At 46.8% G+C, this 21,958-nt stretch overlaps 1 protein-coding gene across 1 annotated transcript in view; it reads left to right on the forward strand.

Annotated features, from left to right (window-relative positions):
* LOC119966035 (A disintegrin and metalloproteinase with thrombospondin motifs 16) overlaps nt 1–21,958 on the forward strand; it is a 320,047-nt gene that overhangs the window by 109,414 nt on the left and 188,675 nt on the right. The window contains exons 6-8 of the mRNA XM_038797188.1: nt 1,168–1,251; nt 2,914–3,073; nt 14,463–14,568. Coding sequence (XP_038653116.1) covers nt 1,168–1,251; nt 2,914–3,073; nt 14,463–14,568 — 350 coding nt within the window. The remainder of the gene's footprint in view (nt 1–1,167; nt 1,252–2,913; nt 3,074–14,462; nt 14,569–21,958) is intronic.

Raw genomic sequence — 21,958 nt, forward strand, 5'->3', positions numbered from 1 at the left:
GCTTACAGAAAATATTTGTTGATAGCTTATCCCCAAAAATGGAGACAGCAAACCCAAGGGTCCAACGTCACTATAAGAGCATAATTGCATAGCTGTCCCGCAGACCATCAAATGTTAATCGTGGAGGTGTTCACATTTGAGTCTATAAAGTATTTGAGCTTCTCAGTAGATTACCTTGAGTTTTTGACATTGTACTTAAGTAGATCCTGCATGACGAAACAAGTACCTGGTACTTTGACCTTCTGCAAAATGCTTGAGTGATTGGATCAAAACATTTCAACACTTCAATATCAGACATTCAAAATAGAAAATAGCATGGTGTCTCCAGTTGTGACATCAACTGTGATAGCAGTGGTCTTCTGTGATTAAAGTATGTTGATGTAATGAAAATCCTTGGAGCAAGTAACATCAAACGGTTCACTTCTTGCATCTGATGTGGTGTGCAAATCTGTGGTTCTGTAACTAAAAGCTGAACATTCTGCATATCTAGATGCAGCTTTAGCTGGCATGCTTATTCTAGCTTTCAGAAATTGACAAATGATTTCCCCATAATAATTTAAAGGTGACAATCAGTCCTACGTGAGGAGACATCCTGACTTCTGCTTCTAAGTTTTTTTTTAAGCTGTTCATTTTGTCATTTTTAAAAATCATTCGTGGGAGTTGTGTGTGACTTGAATTCAGTAAGTTTTTATCGAGATTTTAAAAAGTGGGCCATAATGTCCAAGCTCCAGGATGATGTATCTTGTGGGGCGTGGGGGGGGGGGGGGGGGGGAAGGAAGAGTGCCCCAAAGATGCACTGAGGAATAATTCCCCCTCCCCAACCACCTGAGGTTCCCAGATAAGGATCCAGCTCGTGCCATAGAAAATGGGGCATGACTTACTTACCTTCGACGCTACGTCCCTGGGACGCGCTGCGCTGCCCAGATCTCGCCAGCTTGAGTCAGAAAGTCGGATGCGATAGAAAGTCAGTTGAGGTAGGAGTGGCTGGATTTTCAGGGAAGAATTTTCTTGTGGAGTCCAACTCAGTTGCCACTCCATCGGGAGTTTACCGCCCACTTCAGTGCTGCTTATGGTTTTTAATATGTGCTTGTAGTATTCCATCAATTAAGTATAAATTTTCTGACAACTAAGAGATAAACCTAAAAATAATTTTTTGCCTCTTTCAAGGTGTCCACCCTGTTCAAAGATGGCACGATAGGAGGCAACATAAATATTGTAATAGTTGGGATTGTCCTGCTGGATGAAGATCAGGTATCTATTTTGAATTAAATTGTATAATGTGACATTATAGAATTTAACTACATCAGTGATAATATACAATTAAATTGTACAAATGAGATGATTTACAGGGAACAATCTGAGACTATACCAGTGTATTTGCAACTTTGATATCAGATTTAACCCCGAGTTGAGCTTCCAACTCCATATTCACACTATCACTAAGACTGTCTATTTGTAGCTGTGTAACATTGCCCAGCCTCACCCCTGTTTCAGTTAATCTGCTGCTGAAATCCTCATTCATCCCCTTGTTCATAGATTATCATAGAATTTACAGTGCTGAAAGAGGCCATTTGGCCCATCGAGTCTGCAGCGGCCCTTAGAAAGAGCACCCTGCCAAGCCCACATCTCCACCGTATCCCTACAACCCCACTTTTTGGACACTAAAGGCAATTTAGCATGGCCAATCCGTCTAACCCGCACATCTTTGGACTGTGGGAGGGAACCGGAGCATCCGGAGGTAACCCACGCAGACACGGGGAGAACGTGCAGACTCCACACAGACAGTGACCCAAGCCGGGAATAAAACCTGGGACCCTGGAGCTGTGAAGCAACTGTGCTAACCACTATGATACCTTGTTACCTCTACTCTTGACCATTGCAACACATTCCTGGCTGGTCTCCCAGATTCTATCTGCTGTAAACTAGAAGTCATCAAAAACTTGGCTGCCTGTGCCCTAAATCACAGCATCTGCTGTTCACCCATCACTTCTTTGTTTACTGACCCACATTTGCTCCTGGTCAGGCATGCCTTGATTTTAGAAATCTAATTCTTGCTTTTAAATCCCTTCATGACCTCTCTCCCCCCTCTCGCTGTAATTTTCTCCAATACAGTCCTCTCGAGTCATCTGTGCTCATCCAATTCTGGCCTCCTGAGCATCTCTGGTTTTAATTGCTCCACCATTGATAACCACACATTCAGTTCCCCCGGAGCTAGTCTCTGGAATAGTCTTCCTTTACCCTTCGGCCTCTCTACCTCACTTTCCTCGTTTACAACACTTCTTAAAAGCTACCTCTTTGATGAAGCATTTGGTCATCTGACCTAATGTCTCCTACGTGGCTGATTGCAATTTGTTTTAAAATGCACCTGCAAAGTGCCTTGGGACATTTTCCGATATTAAAGATGCTAAAAGATTACAAATTGTTGTTACAGTCAACTCTGCTTTTAATTCAGTTAGATCACAGTGAAAGTGCTCTTCATAAAATGTCTAAAACCTTACACCTGCACTCCCCAAGTTTAATTTTTCCTGACAGTCATCGCAGAATGTCAAATATGCATCCACTGTCTGTATTTAACTTGTCTTAATTTGCTGTCTTTGCAATTGTCATTAGCCTGTTGGATTTAACTTTGTCTTGATTTGCTGTCTTTACAATTGCCATTAGGAATTTCAGGCAAGGCCAGTTTGCATAATCCAGCACTTGTCTTAAAATCACAAACTGATCAGCACATGCATCCTTTCATGAAGCACTGAACCATTTAATGAACCACAAAGGACTGTCTAGCCAGCTCCATTGCCTCTCATCATTATTTATTTGATCTTTCGCAATGTTTTCATTTAATAGCCCAAAATACAAGGGCCAATTTGTGATCTCCTTTGAACATTTTTTCCCCCCCTTTGTCTTTTTGTTCTGCAGCCGGGTCTTTTAATAAATCACCACGCAGACCGCACTTTGAACAGCTTCTGTCAGTGGCAATCGGGATTGGTGGGCAAGGATGGTAATCGTCACGATCATGCCATTCTGCTGACAGGCCTTGACATTTGCTCTTGGAAGAATGAACCTTGTGATACTTTAGGTGATCTCATTAAATGGTTTTAAAATAGAACATTACAAAAAGTATTCTAATGCGAATTGTGACAAAATTATCTGTTTAATATGTAACATTGAGGAAGATGAATTTAGTTAGAATTCTCAATTCCAGGGAGTTCTGCAAACCGTTGCACGATATTCCCAGTTTCTCAAACCGATCTGCTCAAAATGTTTTGTCATTTTGTATTATCTTCAGTGGTTTTGGCATTGATGTTTGAAAGGCAGAACACAAGAGAGAGTAGCAGCAAGTGAAATAAACCACAAAATCCTTGATCAATGTGAGGATTATGAAGAAAACTCCTATCGGTATTTGGGCCATTAATAAAATAGCTCCAAACTTCAGTCATGCCAATCATGCTTATCTTTCAATTGGATATTCCACTCCTCTCCTATCCATTATTTATTTCACCAAATAATGTGTTTCACATCATTTTATTTCTGTGACTGATATTTTTGCAGCATTATCACTGGTGCTATTGCACAGCAGTGAAATGGAAATTCATGCTAAATCCCCATCATTAAAAGTAAATGTCGGAACAGTCCCAGAGGACAGTAAGCTGCTCTCCTCTTTGAGAACTGACTGGTGGTGATTTAATCTGAGGGTTACCACACCTCAGGTGAGGGGCAGGGTTACGAAGGCGGGGCCTTTATGAATAACCTACCACTATGTGAACTGCGCAACCTGGAGTCAATGTATGTCACCCATCAATTACCGGAATCAGCTGGTATGGGAATTGAACCTGTGCTGTTGGTGGTGCTCCGCATTACTGGTCAGCAATCCAGCCTCCCAGTTAAACAATACAGTTGCAATATGGAAAATTATCTTGATCTCCCTGCATTTTACCCAATAAAGGCATTGTAATACCCTTCTGTGTGAGATGTTTCGGAATTTTGAGTCTTCCCCAGTAAAATAGTTCACTTATGCACCAATCCTCCAATAGTCCATTCTATCATAGGCTTTAACTGCAGAATGCAGCAACAGTGACCCCTGTTCATGCTGACTTCCATTGGCTCCTAAACAATGCCTTGCATTTTAAAATTCTCATCTTTGTCTTCATCTCCCTCCATGACTGTGCCCTTCTCTCTCTCTGTAATCTCCTGCAGCCCCATAAATCACCTCGGCCTACCTGTGCTCATCTGATTCTGGTTCTTGAACTTCCTCGATTTTAATTGCTTCACCATTGGTGACCTTGTGGCATATGAACACAAGATATAAGAAATACTTGCATGCTTAAGATCCTGTTACTTCGCTATTATTGTTCATAAATCTATTCTTGTTTTGCAGTACCTGTTAGACAGCAAACAAAACTGTGCTTATAGAATCCGGTTGAAGTTAAATGTAAAGGGTAGCACATAACTCTAAATTCTAGCCCTCTGTTTCACACATTGAAACCATAAAATAATTTACAGTACAGAAAGAGACCACTCTATGAAGTAATCCATAGAACAGTACAGCACAGAACAGGCCCTTCGGCCCTCAATGTTGTGCCGAGCCATGATCACCCTATTCAAACCCACATATCCACCCTATACCTGTAACCCAACAACCCCCCCTTAACCTTACTTTTATTAGGACACTACGGGCAATTTAGCATGGCCAATCCACCTAACCCGCACATCTTTGGATTGTGGGAGGAAACCGGAGCACCCGGAGGAAACCCACGCACACAGGGGGAGGACGTGCAGACTCCACACAGACAGTGACCCAGCCGGGAATCGAACCTGGGACCCTGGAGCTGTGAAGCATTTATGCTAACTACCATGCTACCCTGCTGCCCCTGCCCCAGTCCGTCCCATTTCCTTCTGGCCTCTAGCTCCTTCGCCCTGAAAGTTTATTTCCTTCAAGTGCCCACCCATTTTCCTTTTGAAATCATTGATCATCTCTACTTCTGCCATCCTTGTGCAGAGCTTCCGAATCATAAATAATTCTGATAAAATCACATCACACCAATGAAGTGAGGAAAGTAACACTATTCAAAAATCGAGGCAGATGTACATGCCATACATGTGCTGTCATAACATGGATTGCTATTTCCTTTGTTTGCTAACATTAATGATAAAATATCAGAAAAATCTGCTTTATACTCTCATTATCACATTTGTCAACATTTTAAAAAACTGGTGGGATAGTCTGAGCCATCTGAATTATCACCGCATTAAATGTCCCACATTGTGCACAGCTGAATTTTATTCCAAAAATCTTTAATATAAATGTAAGAATCTAATATGTTAGCAGAGATAGTGATTCTAACTTTTGCCCATACTCCTAAAGTTGTACCTGGAGTGCATAGATTTTGAGCATGTTCATGCTTAGACTTGTCTTAATTTCTTCTGCTTGGTAAGAGGTTGTTAAGATGTAATTAAACTGCGTCCCAAAATATTTCTGTTTGACTTCAAAGCAGAAAAGGCACATATAATACTTGCTCTTAAGGAGATGTCTTTACTGTATATGATCATCAAAACACTTTAAATCTCTTTCATCTCCAAGACTTCTTTCTTCACTTCAGGGCTGAATTTCACTGTTTTTAATAAACTGGGGGCAGTGCAGTGGAAGTAATGTGAAGGTGTAAAATAACCTGGAAGACAGATCAACCTATGGCACTCTGCGCAAGTGAATATATTAGTCTGGATTTATAGAGCCCCAGGGAGCACGCTGAGCGGTTGTGATGTAGGGATGGGTGTGGGGGAGGGGGGAGGGCCGGTGTCCCTTCAAGGAGTAAATTCCGGAAGTCAGGCAATTAACTGCTTGCTTCTCGTAACATGCTTATACACTATCAATTACTACAAAGGCGAGAGTAGAGAATAATCGCGGCTTTATTGAGCACCAGAATGGGAGCAGCTCCGGTGTGCACACACATTTATACGCCGCCTACTGGGCGGAGCCAGCAGGCAGGGATTTACTCTGTACCTCTAGTACAGGAGCCTTACGGTACTACATCTAATGTAGAGTCACTGAATCTAATATACAGTTAGTGGTGATTACCACATTCACCCCCTGTTAAAAAAAGAGTCCAGCGGTGATGGTGGAAAAATTTACAGTTCAGGCAAAATTTACAAGTTCAGGCAAAATCTACAGGTCCAGTCGGTCGGGTCCCTTGATCCTCCGCTGTGATCGCCTCAGTCCCGGTGGTGATGCGGGTGCCGACTTGGTCGCCTGTGACTCCGGGAGCTGTTGTCCTCGTCTTCACCCCCTAGTGGAACCAGTGGGAGGACGGATCGTCCTGGGGCAGGGGCTGTGGTGAGGTGCGCTGGGGAGAGGGTGAGTGGCGCCGGGGCAATTGGAGGGGGGCGTGTTGGGTGGTGGGCCGTGGGTGGCGATCCAACCGGTGCCAGGTCCCGGAGGGAGACTGTGTACTGGCGCCCGTTGGGGTGCGCCACGTAGGCGTACTGCGGGTTCGCGTGCAGTAGTTGTAATCTTTCGACCAACGGGTCCGCCTTGTGGAGCCGCACGCGTTTGCAGTGGAGGATGGGTCCAGGATTGCCAGCCATGTTGGGAGCAAAACCCCAGAGGTAGACTTCCTGGGAAAGGCAAGGAGACGTTCATGGGGGGGGGTTTCGTTATTAGCAGTGCAGAGTAGTGATCGGATGGAGTGAAGCGCATCGGGGAGGACCTCCTGCCAGTGGGAGACTGGGAGCTTTTTAGACCGTAGGGCCAGTAGGACGGCGTTCCAGAACGTCCCATACTCCCTCTCCACCTACCCGTTTCCACGGGGGTTGTAGCTGGTCGTTCTGCTCGAGGCAATGCCCTTACTGAGCAGGAACTGACGCAGCTCATCGCTCATAAAGGAGGATCCCCGGTCGCTGTGGAAATAAGCAGGGAAAACGAACAGGGTGAAGATGTTATTGAGTGCTTTAATGACTGTGGCAAAAGTCATATCAGGGCATGGGATGGCGAAGGGAAATCGGGAGTATTCATCGACCACGTTCAGGAAGTACGTGTTTCGGTTGGTGGAGGGGAGGGGCCCTTTGAAGTCCATGCTGAGGAGTTCAAAGGGTCGGGTGGCCTTTACCAGGTGCGCTCGGTCTGGCTTGTAGAAGTGCGATTTGAACTCCGCGCAGACCTGACAATCTCTGGTGACAGCCCTGACCTCCGCAATGGAGTAAGGCAGGTTGTGGGCCTTTATGAAGTGAAAGAACCGGGTGACTCCTGGGTGACAGAGACTATCATGTAGTGCCCAGAGTCGGTCCCCTTGTGGGCTGGCACATGTACCTCGGGATAGGGCATCGGGGGTCTCGTTGAGATTCCCGGGGCGATACAAAATCTCGTAATTGTAGATGGAAAGCTTAAGATTTTATCATTTTTGATCGTGCCCCGCTGTGTGTTATTGAACATGAAGGCAACCGACCGTTGGTCAGTGAGGAGAGTGAATCTCTTGCCGGTCAGGTAATGCCTCAAATGCCGCACAGCTCCACACTGGCTTGGGCCTCCATTTCGACAGAGGAGTGCCGAATTTCGGAGACATGGACTGTGCGGGAAAAGAATGCCACGGGCATGCCTGCCTGGTTGAGGGTGGCGGCCAGAGCGACGTCCGATGCATCGCTCTCAACATTAAAAGGGATGGATTCGTCGACCGCATGCATCGTGGCCTTGGCGATGTCTGCTTTGATGCGGTTGAAGGCTTGGCGGGCCTCAGCCGTCAGGGGGTGAACTGTGGAGTGAATGAGTGGGCGGGCCTTGTCCACATAGTTAGGGACCCATTGAGAATAATAGGAGAAAAACCCCAAGCATCGTTTCAGGGCCTTGGGGCAGTGGGAGAGGGGGAGTTCCATGAGGGGGTGCATGCGGTCGGGGCCGGGCCCTAGAACTCCGTTTTCCACTAAGTAGCCAAGGATGGCTAAGCGGTTGGTGCGGAACACACACTTCTCCTTATTGTACGTGAGGTTAAGGAATTTGGCAGTGTGGAGAAATTTGAGAAGGTTAGCGTATTGGTCATGCTGATCGTGGCCGCAGATGGTGACGTTATCTAATTACAGGAAGGTGGCCCGCAGTCCGTACAGGTCAACCATTCGGTCCATCTCACTTTGGAAGACTGAGACCCCGTTAGTGATGTCGAAGGGAACCCTAAGGAAATGATAGGGGCGGCCATCTGCTTCGAACATAGTGTATTGGCGGTCCGCCTTGCGGATGGGGAGTTGGTGGTACGCAGGTTTCAGGTCCACTGTAGAAAAGACCCGGTACTGATTGACCATATCAGATATGCGTGGGAGGGGGTACACGTCGAGCTGCATGTACCGATTGATGGTCTGACTGTAGTCAATGACGATCCTGTGTTTCTCCCCAGTCTTTACCACTACCACTTGGGCTCTCCAGGGGCTGTTGATGGCTTCAATGATGACTTCCCACAGCAGCCGCTGGACCTCCGACCTGATGAAGGTCCTGTCTGGGCACTGTACCGTCTGCTCCTGGTGGCGACGGGTTTGCAATCTGGGGTGAGGTTTGCAAACAAGGAAGGTGGATCGACCTTCAGGGTCGTGAGCCGCAGATGGTGAGGGGTGGTAGGGGTCCGCCAAATTTTAAAGTTAAGCTTTGGAGATTGCATTGGAAATCCAGCCCGAGTAACAGGGCAGCGCAGAGGTTGGGGAGGACGTAGAGCCGGACGTTGCTGAACTCTACGCCCTGGATGGTGAGGGTCGCGATGCAGTACCCCTGGATTTCCACGGAATGGGATCCGGAGGCCAGGGAGATTCTCTGGGTAACGGGGTGTACCGCGAGGGAGCAGTGCCTTACCGCAGAGGGGTGGATGAAGCTCTCAGTGCTCCCAGAGTCAAGAAGGCAGAAGTCTTGTGCCCATCGATTTTCACCGTAGTCGTCGCGGTTGTGAGGCCGGACAGGCCGAGGGTGTTCGAGGCGAGCTGCAGCTGGTGCTGGTAGGCCCTGGGCTGGTCGGCGGTGGTGGCACGCGATGAACAGCCAGACGAAGTTCCCGACGAGCAGGGGGTCTGAGGCCCCGTCCAAATTGGCATCGAAGATGGCGGTGCCCACGGGGCGCACATGGCGGGCGGCGTTAAAGATGGCCGCACGTGGTCTGTAGAGAAGAAGATGGCGGCGCCCACAGGCTGCACGTGGTCTGCGGGGACAAAAATGGAGGTGCCCACGGGTTGCACATGGGGGGGGTGTCGGAACGCTGGGCTTAGAAACAGCAGCGATTGACTGGGCCTGGCACACAGCAGCAAATGTCCCTTCTTTCCGCAGGTCTTGCAGGTTGCGCTCCGTGCCGGGCAGCGCTGCAGGGGGTGTTTGGCCTGCCCGCAGAAGTAGCATTTGGGCCCCCCAGGGTTGGCTGGCTGCCGCGCGGCGCAGGCTTGCGGTGGGCTGGGGCCGGTAGCTCGTGGGGCCCACAATGTCCATGAGGGTGCCATGCGGTCGGGGGCGTACGACTGTAGGTTATGGGAGGCTACTGTTTGCGAATTTGCGAGCTGCCTGGTTGCTGCAAGGTCAAGCATACCCCCTTCCAATAGGCACTGCCGGATGTACGCCGACCCCATGCCCGTAACAAAAGCGTCTGTATGCTCAACAGCCGAAACTGCTTGGCAGTCACAGCTCCTTGCCAGGACGTGCAGGGCACGCCAGAAATCGTCTAAGGACTCACCGGGGAGTTGCTGTCTCGTGGACAGGAGGTGCCTGGCGAGTTTGTTAACCAGTCGAACGTAATGTCCTTTCAGGAGCTCCATTGCTTCAGCATAAGTGGGCGCATCCCGGATAAGGGGGAAAATAGCAGAGCTCACCCGTGAATAAAGGACCTGGAGCTTCTGTGCGTCCGAGGGCTGTTCAGCCAATGATCAGAGGTAGCTTCCGAAGCAGGCTAGCCAGTGGTCGAAGGCCGACATGGCGTTGGCTGCTTGAGGGTGCAGCTGTAGGCGATCAGGCTTGATACGAAGTTCCATCGCTGTAAAATCTCTGCTCAATAAATTGATGCACTATCAATTACTACAAAGACGAGAGTAGAGAATAATCGAGGCTTTATTGAGCAAAGATGTGTGGGCTCCTGCAGCTGCTACCAGAATGAGAGCAGTTCCTGTGTGCACACCCATTTATACGCCGCCTACTGGGCGGAGCCAGCTTGCAGGGATTTACCCTGTACCTCTAGTACAGGAGCCGTACCGTATTACCTCTAATATACAGTTAGTGGTCACTACCACACATGCTGTTTGGGCTTCCATGACCAACCAAGGCAGGGTTGTCTCCCTGACTTTCTACCCAGTGGACAGGACAACCATTCCTCTGTAAAATCCCGACCATGGAGTGGCATGGAATTCGGGATAACCTGAACAATTGGTTCTCCAACTTGCTCCAAGCACCATGACGCGGGGACCCTCCGAACGTACCAAGGCCACTTGTGTTTCTGTGAGACGGCATAATGTAGGTATTCTTCCTTTCAATCCCTGTAAATTATCATTGAACCAAAACAGAGAAGAGGGAAATGGGTGGAGGTCAGTTCTTTCCCATTGCATTACCTTGGAATTTCCTCGTACTTTGCAGTGTGCCTGTAGGAGATGCAGGTCCGGTGTTTTTATTTTTCTCAGACATTCATGGCCTCCCACCTCATTTTATGCTGCCTTCAACAGAAGAACCAGTCAAAAACTAGCACTCATTGCTGGCCTAAGCACCTAATCAGAGAATTTGCAAAATTAAGATGACTGGCTGATGATGCACCCCCCCCCCCCCCCCCCCCCCCTCCCTCCCCCCAACAACAATTTGAGGAACTTGAATCCTTCTGGATGCTGCCCTTCACTTCAGTATCTGAACCTGGCAGTGTAGTTGCAGGAAGCTGAGCTGCAATTCCTCCTGATTTAATTTGTAGGCACTTGGCCCAGACAGAACCAAACTTATGTCAGCATGTTAGTGGAGAGGAAAAGTAAGAGCAACTGTTTCTTCACAAGGGTAGCATTTTTGAAGTTCCTGGTGGGCACAAGTCTTATAGATTGTATCTACATATGTGGAAACAGTGCAGTAGTATTGTATGTACAATTTCATCAATGTATTTCGATTTCATTGGGTCCTTTGAACCTGCTCCGCGAGTCAATAAGATAGTGGTTGATTTAGCTGTGGGCTCAGCTCTACTTTCCTGTCTGCCTTCTGTACCCCGTGACTCCTTTGTCTACAAAAATCTATCTAACCTATACTTGAATAAATTTAAGCTAGCCTCCAATAGCTTCTGCGGAACTGAATTCCACACTCTAATGCCTCTCTGAGAGAAAATATTCCTCCTCATTGCTATCTTCAAAGGGAGACCTCTTATTTCTAAACCATGTCCCTAGTTTTCAACTTCTCAACAAGAGGAAAACATTCTCCCCGGTATTCACACTATCCAGTTCCCTTAGGATCTTATGTTTCAATGATATCACCTCTTATTCTTCTGAGCTTGTCTTATTCTTCTGGACTCCAACAGGTAGATGTTTAATCTGGGGCAGGATTCTACTGTAAACAGTGGGGCGGGCCACTCCGGCGGGAAGGAGTGGCGTGAACCAGTCCGGCGCGGGCCGCCCCAAAGATGTGGAATCCTCCGCACCTTCAGGGGCTAGGCTGGCCCCAGAGTGATTTGTGCCCCGCCGGCTGGCACGGAAGGGGCTTGGCACCACGCCAACCGGCGCCGAAGGGTCTCCACCGGCCTGCGTTAGTTGACGCTTCCGCGGGAGTGCCAGCGTGTGCTGGCGTCACCCCCTCGCATGCACAGAGGGCTTTGTTTCCGCACTGGCCATGGCGGACCGCTGCAGCCGCCGGTGCGGAATAATAGAGTGCCCCCACGGCACAGGGCCACTGCGGATCGGTGGGCCCCGATCGTGGGCCAGGTCATCGTGGGGGCACCTCCTGGGGCCAGATCCCCTCCCTGAGAACCCCGGAGGCCGCCCGCGCCGCCAGGCCCCCCTCCGGTCAGAACCGAATTCAATTTACGCCGACGGGACTGGCAAAAAACGGGCGGCCCCTCGGCCCATCGCGGGCCGGAGAATCGCCAGGGGGGGCACTGTCAGCGTGGTGCGTTTCCCGCCCCCGCCAAATCTCCAACACCGGAGAATTTGGCAGCCGGCGGGGGCGGGATTCATGCCGAACCCCAGCGATTCTCAGACCGGGAGGGGGGTGGGAGAATCCCGCCCAAGCTGAGTGAACATTCTCTGAACTGCTTCTGAAGTCATTATACTTTTCTTCAAATCAAGGGACCAAACCTGTACACAAAACTCCAGATGTGGTTTCACTGAGGCCAGTACAGTTGCAGTAAAATTCCCCACATTTATATTCTATCCCTCTTGCAATAAATGGCAACATTCCATTCAATTTTACTTGGTCATATTTTCTAGACTTTCCAACAGAATACATGAGCATAGGCACACCCATCGATTGAGAGGATTCCACTGGAAGGAATCTCGTTGAGGATTGATTTCATAGAATTATCATAGAATTTACAGTGCAGAAGGAGGCCATTCGGCCCATCGAGTCTGCACCAGCTCTTGGAAAGAGCACCCTACCCAAGGTCAACACCTCCACCCTATCCCCATAAGTAACCCCACCCAATACTAAGGGCAATTTTGGACACTAAGGGCAATTTAAAATGGCCAATCCGTCTAACCTGCACATTTTTGGACTGTGGGAGGAAACCCACGCACACACGGGGAGGATGTGCAGACTCCGCACAGACAGTGACCCAAGCCGGAATCGAACCTGGGACCCTGGAGCTGTGAAGCAATTGTGCTATCCAGAATGCTACCGTGCTGCCCATACAATGCTACCGTGCTGCCCAGGTGTTGGGGTCTTGTCTGCTGGCTGGAGAGCAATTGGAATAAATAGAATGAATATCGAGCCAATTCAATAATGGGTGAGCAGATTACTTCATGAGATACAGTGAAGATAGAAACATTGGGCAGGATTCTCTGGGGGCGTCCGCCCGGCGACAGGAAAATACTGCCCCAGGTCAATGGACTTCTCCATTGTCTGCTTCTCGCCTGTGGCTTCCTTGCAGCGAGTGGGGCAGAAGAATCCAGCCCATAGAAAATAGGAGCATGAGGAGGCCATTTGACCCTTCTCCACCATATGTTATGATCATGGTTTATCATGAAACTTAATAGCTTAATCCCGCCTCCTCCCCATATGACTTTATAATCTCACTGTCTTTCAAGTCGGCACAGTCAATGGATAGCAAGAGCTTGCATTTATATAACATTTTTAACGTAGAAAAATGTCTCAAAGGTGAACAACCAGGCAAATGGAGCAAGCCAAGTGGTAAGAAATATTTGGGACCATGACTAAAAGCTTGGCAAAAGAGGTGGACTTGAAGGATGTGTTGAAAGGAGAGTGAAGCAGGAAGATTGGGGTGGGCTGGAATCGCGAAATGCGGTTGGGTGGAGAATCGCGCATGAGCAGAAAGTCAAGGCTGGTGCCTGGTACCCACTGGAATGCCAGGTTCTGGTGCCACGACAGCGACATGAATGCGCTGTTTGTCGCACGTTGGCATGGGGATACAGATTGTACAGTATATTGTTAACGGGCTGGCCCTGGTATTCTCCGATCCTCCCGCGATGCTTCGCCTCCAGCAGGAGGAATTACCGATGGCGAGGTTCACTTGTGGTATTTAAAATTGAGGAACGGGTGCCGTGGCTCCTGAGGAAGAGAGAGGAGGTAGGACATGTTCCCAGAGGCGTGGCCGTGGGCTGGACTGGCTTGGCAGGGCATTTGCCAGGGCCAGGGGGAATAGCAGGGGGTAACCAGGAGATGGGTCATGGGGTTGGGGTGCCCTTCTCGGGGCCGGGATGTTCAAACACGGACCGCAATTGTCGTGCACCACACTGACTGCCCACCGTGGCCCGTGCTTGCACAGAATAACCCCGGGCACATGGGTGCCCCTTTCCCCTTACCCCCACCCCAACTGGGCGCCACCATGTCAGCAGGGCATCACAGAGCCCTCCCAAGGGAGACACTCACAATAGATCCTACAGAAGGGTGTCGGGCGGGGCCGCAGTCCATGCCGCAGCCACCAGTACCTCTGCCAGAGGCCCCTGTAGTACCAGGTGTGCTGTGCGGAGGGCACTGCAAGCGCTTGGAAACATGCACTAAACGTAGCAGCTATGGGACTTTGTTGCCATTTTGTTAAATCGCACCTCTTGTCTATTAAACAATTGGCAAACAAAGTACAGACAATTGTGTGTTTGGATATCATCTTTACAAATTTAGATCATTTAGAGAATGTTGAGAAGGCAAATACAGTTCTGATAAAACCCATTTCAAAAGAATGCAATCTGATAATGTGTAAAAAGCTATTGACTTTAACATTGGCTTGGCTGATGAATCCTAGAATCCCTTTTAGTGCTCAAGTTAGAAAATAGAACAAGTTACTGCACACTAATACTGATTAAATCATTCCAATTGTACTTGTTTTACTCCCTAGGTTTTGCTCCTATTAGTGGGATGTGTAGCAAATATCGCAGTTGTACTATCAATGAAGACACGGGACTAGGACTGGCGTTTACAATCGCTCATGAGTCTGGACACAAGTAAGATCACCTGTACATTATTCAATATGTCGCATTTTTGAGTGTTTAGCTACAATAAATTAACACTGATGCACCAGGTATCAGGAACTGCCTGTAGTTTATAAAACACATTTATTAGCAAGAGCAACAATCTTAAATTGATTAATATTTTATAAAGGAAAGTGAGACTAAAGTCTGGCATCCCTCTTTTAATGGAAGTTGTGGAAATATGTAGCCTTGAAATCTGACAATTTATGATATTTAATACTGGGAGAAATCTGGGATTGCCTCACTCTTTCTCAAAAAAGGAACTTCACCCATGGAAGATTTTTCACTTTGGTTCTTCTGCCTCTTGTCCCAAAAGAATCCATGCAGGAGATGCTCACAATCATACAACTGGCTACAGGTACAAGAGGATACTCTGGTGTTAGATTGATGCATGATATCCATCCGTATAGCAGTCAGAATCATAAAACAGCGTAGCATGGAACGATCCTGGCCGAGCCCTTTGATGTTGTTTTTCTTGATTAATAAGGGATGAGGGGTGATGGGGAGAAGGCAGGAGAATGGGGATGAGAAAATATCAGCCATGATTGAATGATGGAGCAGACTCGATGGGCCGAGTGGCCTAATTCTGCTCCTATGTCTTGTGGTCTTCTGGGAAGGAGGATGTTCAACCAACTGAGTCTGCACCAGCTCGTTCTAAAAGCAAGCCTGTTAGCCCCAGTTCCCAATTCTTCCCTCATACCACTGCAGATTTTCATCTTCAATTATTTATCCAATTCCTTTTTGAAAACTAATATTGCAACTGTTTCCATTACTCTATCATTCATTCCAAATCTGAAACAATCATTATATAAAATGTTCTTCCTCATGTCACCTCTGCTTTTTTGCCAGCCAATTTAAATCCGTACCCTTTGGTACCCTTTCAGTCGTCAAAACAGATTCTATTTACTCCATTTAAACTTTTCACAATTTTAAACACCTTCATCTGCTGTAACCCAACTTCGCCAGCCTATCCACTTAACTAACGCTCCATCCCTGGAAGCATTCTAGTGAATCTTGTCTGCTCCCTGCAAAAGCTCCCACATTCTTCCCACAGTACGGTGCCCAGAATTTGCCATAGTGCTGCAGCTAGGGCCAAACTAATATGTTATATACCTTCAGCATAATTTACTGGCTTTTGTACGCCATCTCTGTTTCTAAAGTCCAGGATCCTATGGGCGGAATTTTCCGCTCCCCACGTGGTGTGGGAGAATCGTGGTAGGGCCTCCCGACATTTTTTACGCCCCCCTGGCGCCCCCGCGATTCTCCCCCCCTCCCGCTCGGAAAAATCGCCGCTCGCCGTTTATCACAGCGAACGGCGATTCTCCGAGCCCGATGGGCCGAGCGGCCGGCCCTTCACGCCCGTTTCACCACGGCAGCAACCACACCTGGTCGCTGCATTCGTGAAACGGGCGCCAGATGCCCGTTTGGGGCATCTAGGGGCCCGATTTGGACGGGAGCACCGCGACTGTGCTCCGGAGGGGACAGGCCCGCGATCGGTACCCACCGATCGTCGGGCCAGCGTCTAAAACGGATGCACTCTTTCCCCTCCGCCGCCCGGCAATATCAAGCCGCCACGTCTTGCCGGGTGGCGGTGGAGAAAGACGGCACTGCGCATGCGCGGGTTCGTGCCGTCTACGCGATGAAGTCATCCGCGCATGCGAGGATGACTTCACATTCTCGGCGTGACGAGGTCGCTGCCGAGAAAGACGGAGGCCCGCTCCTAGCCCCCCTGGGTGGGGGTGAATTAGGTGCGGGGAGCGGGCTCCAATGCCGTCGTGAACCTCGGGCGAGTTCACAACGGCCTTCACGAATTCGGCCCCCTGCGGAGAATTCCGCCCGATATGTTTTGTCAATCTGTCTTGCCACCTTCAAAACATAAAATCTACAGATCTCTCTTCTTTTGGACTTCTAAGAAATTGTGCCATTTTGCTTTTAATGTGACTCCTCATTTTTCCTTACTGCATTGAATTTTATCAGTCTTTTTTTCATCATTCTACTAGCTTGCTTATGTCATCTTGAAGGCTATTGCATTCTCCCTCCATAATTTTGTGCATTTAATGTCCTACAAATGTTGATACTGTGCTAATTGGCTAATTGTTCCTGTTGCCTTAATCCCATGGTCTTCAATTTCACTAGAAAACTATTTGTAGCATTTTGTCCTGCATATCCTGCGCTATGTGGGGACTCCAGAACCCTTTTCATGTCATGGATAAGCATATCTATGGGAAGTATCATCAGCTGGAGAAGCTGAAGCTCCTGCTTTCAGAGCTTGAACAGCAGCTAGTGTCACTGTGGCAATCCAAAGTCTGAAAGTCATATGAATAGAATGTTGCTGGAGGTGGCCACCCACACCTTAAAGGTGTGCAGGCAGGGAGAGCTTGGGTGACCACCACTCAATGAAGGCCAAGTAGGAATGCAGGAATCCACTTCATGCAGACTGCATCTTTCTCTTTAACCAATCTTTAACCAATATTTATTTTCGAATATTGGTGCGGATAATGATTCTGCTGGTAGGTTATAACTAGAGGTAGGTCCACAGCATTGCAGGTGGCTCAGTTGTACAGGGTTGGCAAAGGGAAATCGGGTAAGCAATAGCAATAGGGGATTCGATAGTTAGGGGAGCAGATGTGACACCTGCTGCCACAGACATGATTCAAGGAGGGTATATTTCCATCCTTGGGCCAGGGTCCAGGATGTCACTGAGCAGCTGCAGAACATTTTAAGGGGGGGAGAATGTGCAGTCTGATTTTGTGGTCCACCGACATAGGGAGAAAGAGAGATGAGGTCCTGCAGGGGAGGAAGTGGCATAGCTGGTATTATCACTGGATTAGTAATCCAGACACCCAGGGTAATGCCCTGGAGACCTGGGTTCGAGTCCCACCACAGCAGATGGTGAAATTTGAATTCAGTAAAAAATCTTGAATGAAAATTCCAATGATGGCAATTGTCGATTTGTCGGAAAAATTCATCTGGTTCGCTAATGTCCTTTAGGGAAGACTATCTGCCATCTTTACCTGGTCTGGCCTACATGTGACTCTAGATCCACAGCAATGTGGTTGACTCTTAAAATGTCACTCATTTTGAGGGTATTTGTCTTTAATAAGGAAGAAAATGTTGCCAAAGTCACAATGAAAGAGGAGGTATTTGAAATACTGGATGGGCTAAAAATTGTTTAAGAAGAGTTATGAGAAAGGTTGGCTTTACTTGAAGCTGGTAGGTCACCAGGACTGCATGGGATGCATCCAAGGATGTTGGGCGAATGAAGGGTTGAAATTGGAGAGGTAATTTTCATAATCAACCCATCCTTCTTGGGTGATGCCCAAGAAGGCTGGAGATTTATAAATGCTACGCCCTTGTTCAAAAGAACATAAGGATAAACCCAGCAGCCACAGATCAGTCAGTGGACTCACTGTTAAGAAAGCTTTTAGAAATCCAGGATAAAATTAACAATCATTTGAACAACTTTAAACTAATTAAGGAAAGCAAGCTTGGATTTGATAAAGGCAAATCGTATTTAACTATCTTGATTGAACATTTTGATGTGATAACTCAATGAGGGCAATGTAGTTGATGTGATGTCAATGGACTTCCAAAAGATATTTGATGATCTAATCAGATTGGCAGCAAAATTAAAACCCATGGATACTGTTAACGGGAATGAATCCGGAAGAATCACTCAGCACTCGGGTCTGTTCCAAATGTCAAACAATTTATTGATTACGTCAGCAGGGGGTAAGTTGCTGGGTACACCATGCGCTTCTCCACTGAACAACGGAGATCATCAATACTTATACACTTTCCAAACCATTCCTTAGACCACCACAACTGGGCAAGAGCCAATCGTACAGATTATAGATTGCGTATAGCTCCAATGAAATTACTTACTAGACATGATGGAGCTGCGTCATCATCTCATGGACAAGCAGAGGCCCCTAAATTATATTTTCCAGACCCCTTCTCAACTGACCTTGGGCCTTCACAATAACTCACAAGCTTGAGACTTCCTTGTTCTGACTTCGTTAGCTGATTTCACTGTTCAGAGACAGGTACTTGGGGGCAGCTGATAAGGGGTGTTCTGCCAAACTGACCTTCTGCGGGAATGTGGCTGAGCAAACCCCATGATGCCTCTGCAAACTGTTATACTCCATTTTAGTTAGGATACTCTATTTTAACTCTGATTTATACAGTCCTACTGTAATAGCAAATAATGTCTATTTTATAAAAATATGGGCGGGATTCTTCATTGGCTGACGCCAAAATCGCGAAACGCGATTGGCAGAGAATAGGCTCCGACACTCAAATCGCGGAGGACGGCGATTTCCTGACATCAAATCACTATTATTCGTCACCTTGATAGGTTCACTTATACTTTTAAAAATCATCAAACCGGTGTTCTGGCTGCTGAGGGAGGGGGTACAGAATGTGTCCAACATCACCATAATTTGCTGATAGTTGTGCCTCTGGCATACAGAACCCTAGGCTTCACAAATAGAGGCATAGGGTACAAAAGTCAGGAAGTTGTGATAAGGCTTGTAATACACTGGCTCAACTGGAATAGTTTGCTCAACTTAAATAGGATGTAAAATGAAAGAGAGTAGCAACAGTAAACATGGACATGTGAGAGGCAAACACAGGAAAAATTATAATGAGCACTAAATAAGTAGCAAAGATATTAATGATAGAAAACACAAAATAGTTTACTGAAATGGTACAGAACCAAAAGTCCAATGATAATGAGGATGTTAAAGAGACTCATATTAGGGAAGGAATATTATAAAGGAGAACCAGCACAGATTTGTTAACCTTTTTGACTAATTTTATTGAGTTTTTGATGAAGAAAGTAGCTGAGGGAAATATATATCCCTATAGTGCAGAAGGAGGTCATTCAGCCCATCGGATCTGCAGCGAACCTTTGAAAGAGCTCCCTACCTAGGGCCAAACCCCACACTATCACCGAACCCTACCTGGGGACTTTTTAGCGTAATCCACCTAATCTGCACACCTTTGGGCTGTGGGGGGAAACTGAAGAATCTGGAGGAAACCCAGGCAAACATGGGACAAACTGCAAACTCCACACAGGCAGTCACCTCTGCTAACCATTGCTAACCATACTTGTCCAAGTAGTTAATTTTCTGAATATAGTTTCTCCCCGCCATCAGTTTTAAACTGACTGGCCTGTAATTATAGTTGTTATTATGCAAAAATCAGTCCTCTCAATCATGAATATATTCAACAACTGAGCATCCACAACTCTCTGAGATAGAGAATTCCAAAGACTCATCATAACTTTCTTTAAGAATCTCAGCCTTAAATAGCTGAAGCCTTACCCTGAGGCTCGGACAATCTCTCATCTTTTGTTACATTCTCTCTAAGACAGGTATATCCTTTCCTGAGACCAAATCATATACAGAACTCCCTTTGTGGCCTTACCAAAGGCCTCATTCATATCCCCAATTCATTTGCATTAAAGGATAACATATTGTTTGTTTTTCTTATGTTTGCTGTATCTGCATGTTAACTTTCTTCGGTTTGTGTGCAGAGACACCCCCTAAATATCAACATTTCCCAATCTCTCACCACTTTCTGTGTCTGCTGCCAAAATGGATAACTTTGTGACTTCTTCACATAATATTCCATTTGTCACATTCTTGCCACTCACCTTAACTGGTCCATATTCTATTTTTAGCCTCTTTTCATTCACTTCACAGCTTAAATTCACAGCAGACTTAGAAAAGACATTGATATAGATTGTAACTCTGAGACCGAAGCATTGATCCTTACTGTGCCTGCCTAGTTACAGCTTGTCAACATGAAAATAACCCATTTATTCCTATTCTGTTTTTTTTTGTCCATCAACTAATCCTCAATCAATGCAGATATGTTACCCTCAATCCCAAATCCCTAATATGTTAACAAAACCTCTTTCTTGGCACTTCATTAAATGTTTTTTGAAAGTTCAAATCCACTAAATCTAATGCTTTCCCCTTATTACCCTGCTAGTTGCATTCTCAAACAACTCTAATAGGTTTACCGGGGTGGCACAGTAGCACAGTGGTTAGCACTGTTGCTTCACAGCTCCAGGGTCCCAGGTTCGATTCCCGGCTTGGGTCACTGTCTGTGCGGAGTCTGCACATTCTCCACGTGTCTGAGTGGGTTTCCTCCGGGTGCTCCAATTTCCTTCCACAGTCCAAAGATGTGCAAATTAGGTGGATTGGCCATGCTAAATTGCCCTTTGTGTCAACAAAAATGTTAGCTGGGGTTACTGGGTTACGCGGATAAGGTGGAAGTGTGGGCTTGAGTATGGTGCTCATTTCAAGGGCAGGTGCAGACTCGATGGGCCGAATGGCCTCTTTCTACACTGTAAATTTATGATTCTATGTTCTGTGATTTTCCTTTCATAATACTGTGTTGACGCTGCCCAATTGTATCATGATTCTCAAAATATCCTGTTACCACACAGCTAAGAATACATTGCTGCATTTTCTCTGTCACTGATATTGGATTTGCTGGCTTATTAGCCCCTGTTTTCTCTCACATTGGAATAGTGAAGTTATATTTTCTGTCCTCCAATCCACTGGGACCATTCTACGATTAGAATTGTTGAAGATGAAAACTGACTCATCTGATTTAGCATCTTCCAGTCCTACTAATTTCTCCAGTAATATTTCTTCACCCATCTGAATCTCTTTAACTTGCTCATTCTTGCGAGACCCTTGGTTCTCCACTATTTCCAATTTTTTTGTGTCTTCTGCCATCACAAATATCTTTGCTACTTCTAGTTGGTTCCATAACACACTGACCGAGAAAACTATCTTGAATCTATTCCACAAAATTATCCTTCACACTATTGCTGCAAATTTGGTTTGTCCAACCCATATGAAGATTAAATGCATCTCTAGTAAGTACTCTCCCTGCCATTATAACTACTGTTAGGGGCTACTACTTCCACTAGATTCCCGCACGTTAATGTTCTTTAGCTCCACCCAAACTGATTCTACATTTGACTTTCTGAACTAAGATTATCTCCCTCTACTGTCTGCATACCTTCCTATTTTATTGGAGCTACCCACCCTTCTCTGTTTTGCCCATCTCTTCAATATCCTGAAATTATTTCATTCTCGACCATGGTCACTCTACAACTACATCTTTGCAATGACTGTTAGGGGTGCGATTTAATGGAAAGAAACAGAATCCCGTTTTGGGTACGTTTAGCAGGGTGAACAACCCCACTATTAACTATGACTCGGTTTCAATTTTGGCATTGGCGGGGGACGCCCTACTGAGGCCGCACTTAGTCAGTGCAGGAAGAGATTGAGACACTATTTTGAAATGGTGCCCCGATCTGCAGACTCCCTACTGTAGC

The sequence above is a fragment of the Scyliorhinus canicula genome, chromosome 5 (genome assembly GCF_902713615.1).
Source record: "Scyliorhinus canicula chromosome 5, sScyCan1.1, whole genome shotgun sequence".
In the NCBI taxonomy this organism is placed as follows: Eukaryota; Metazoa; Chordata; class Chondrichthyes; order Carcharhiniformes; family Scyliorhinidae; genus Scyliorhinus; species Scyliorhinus canicula.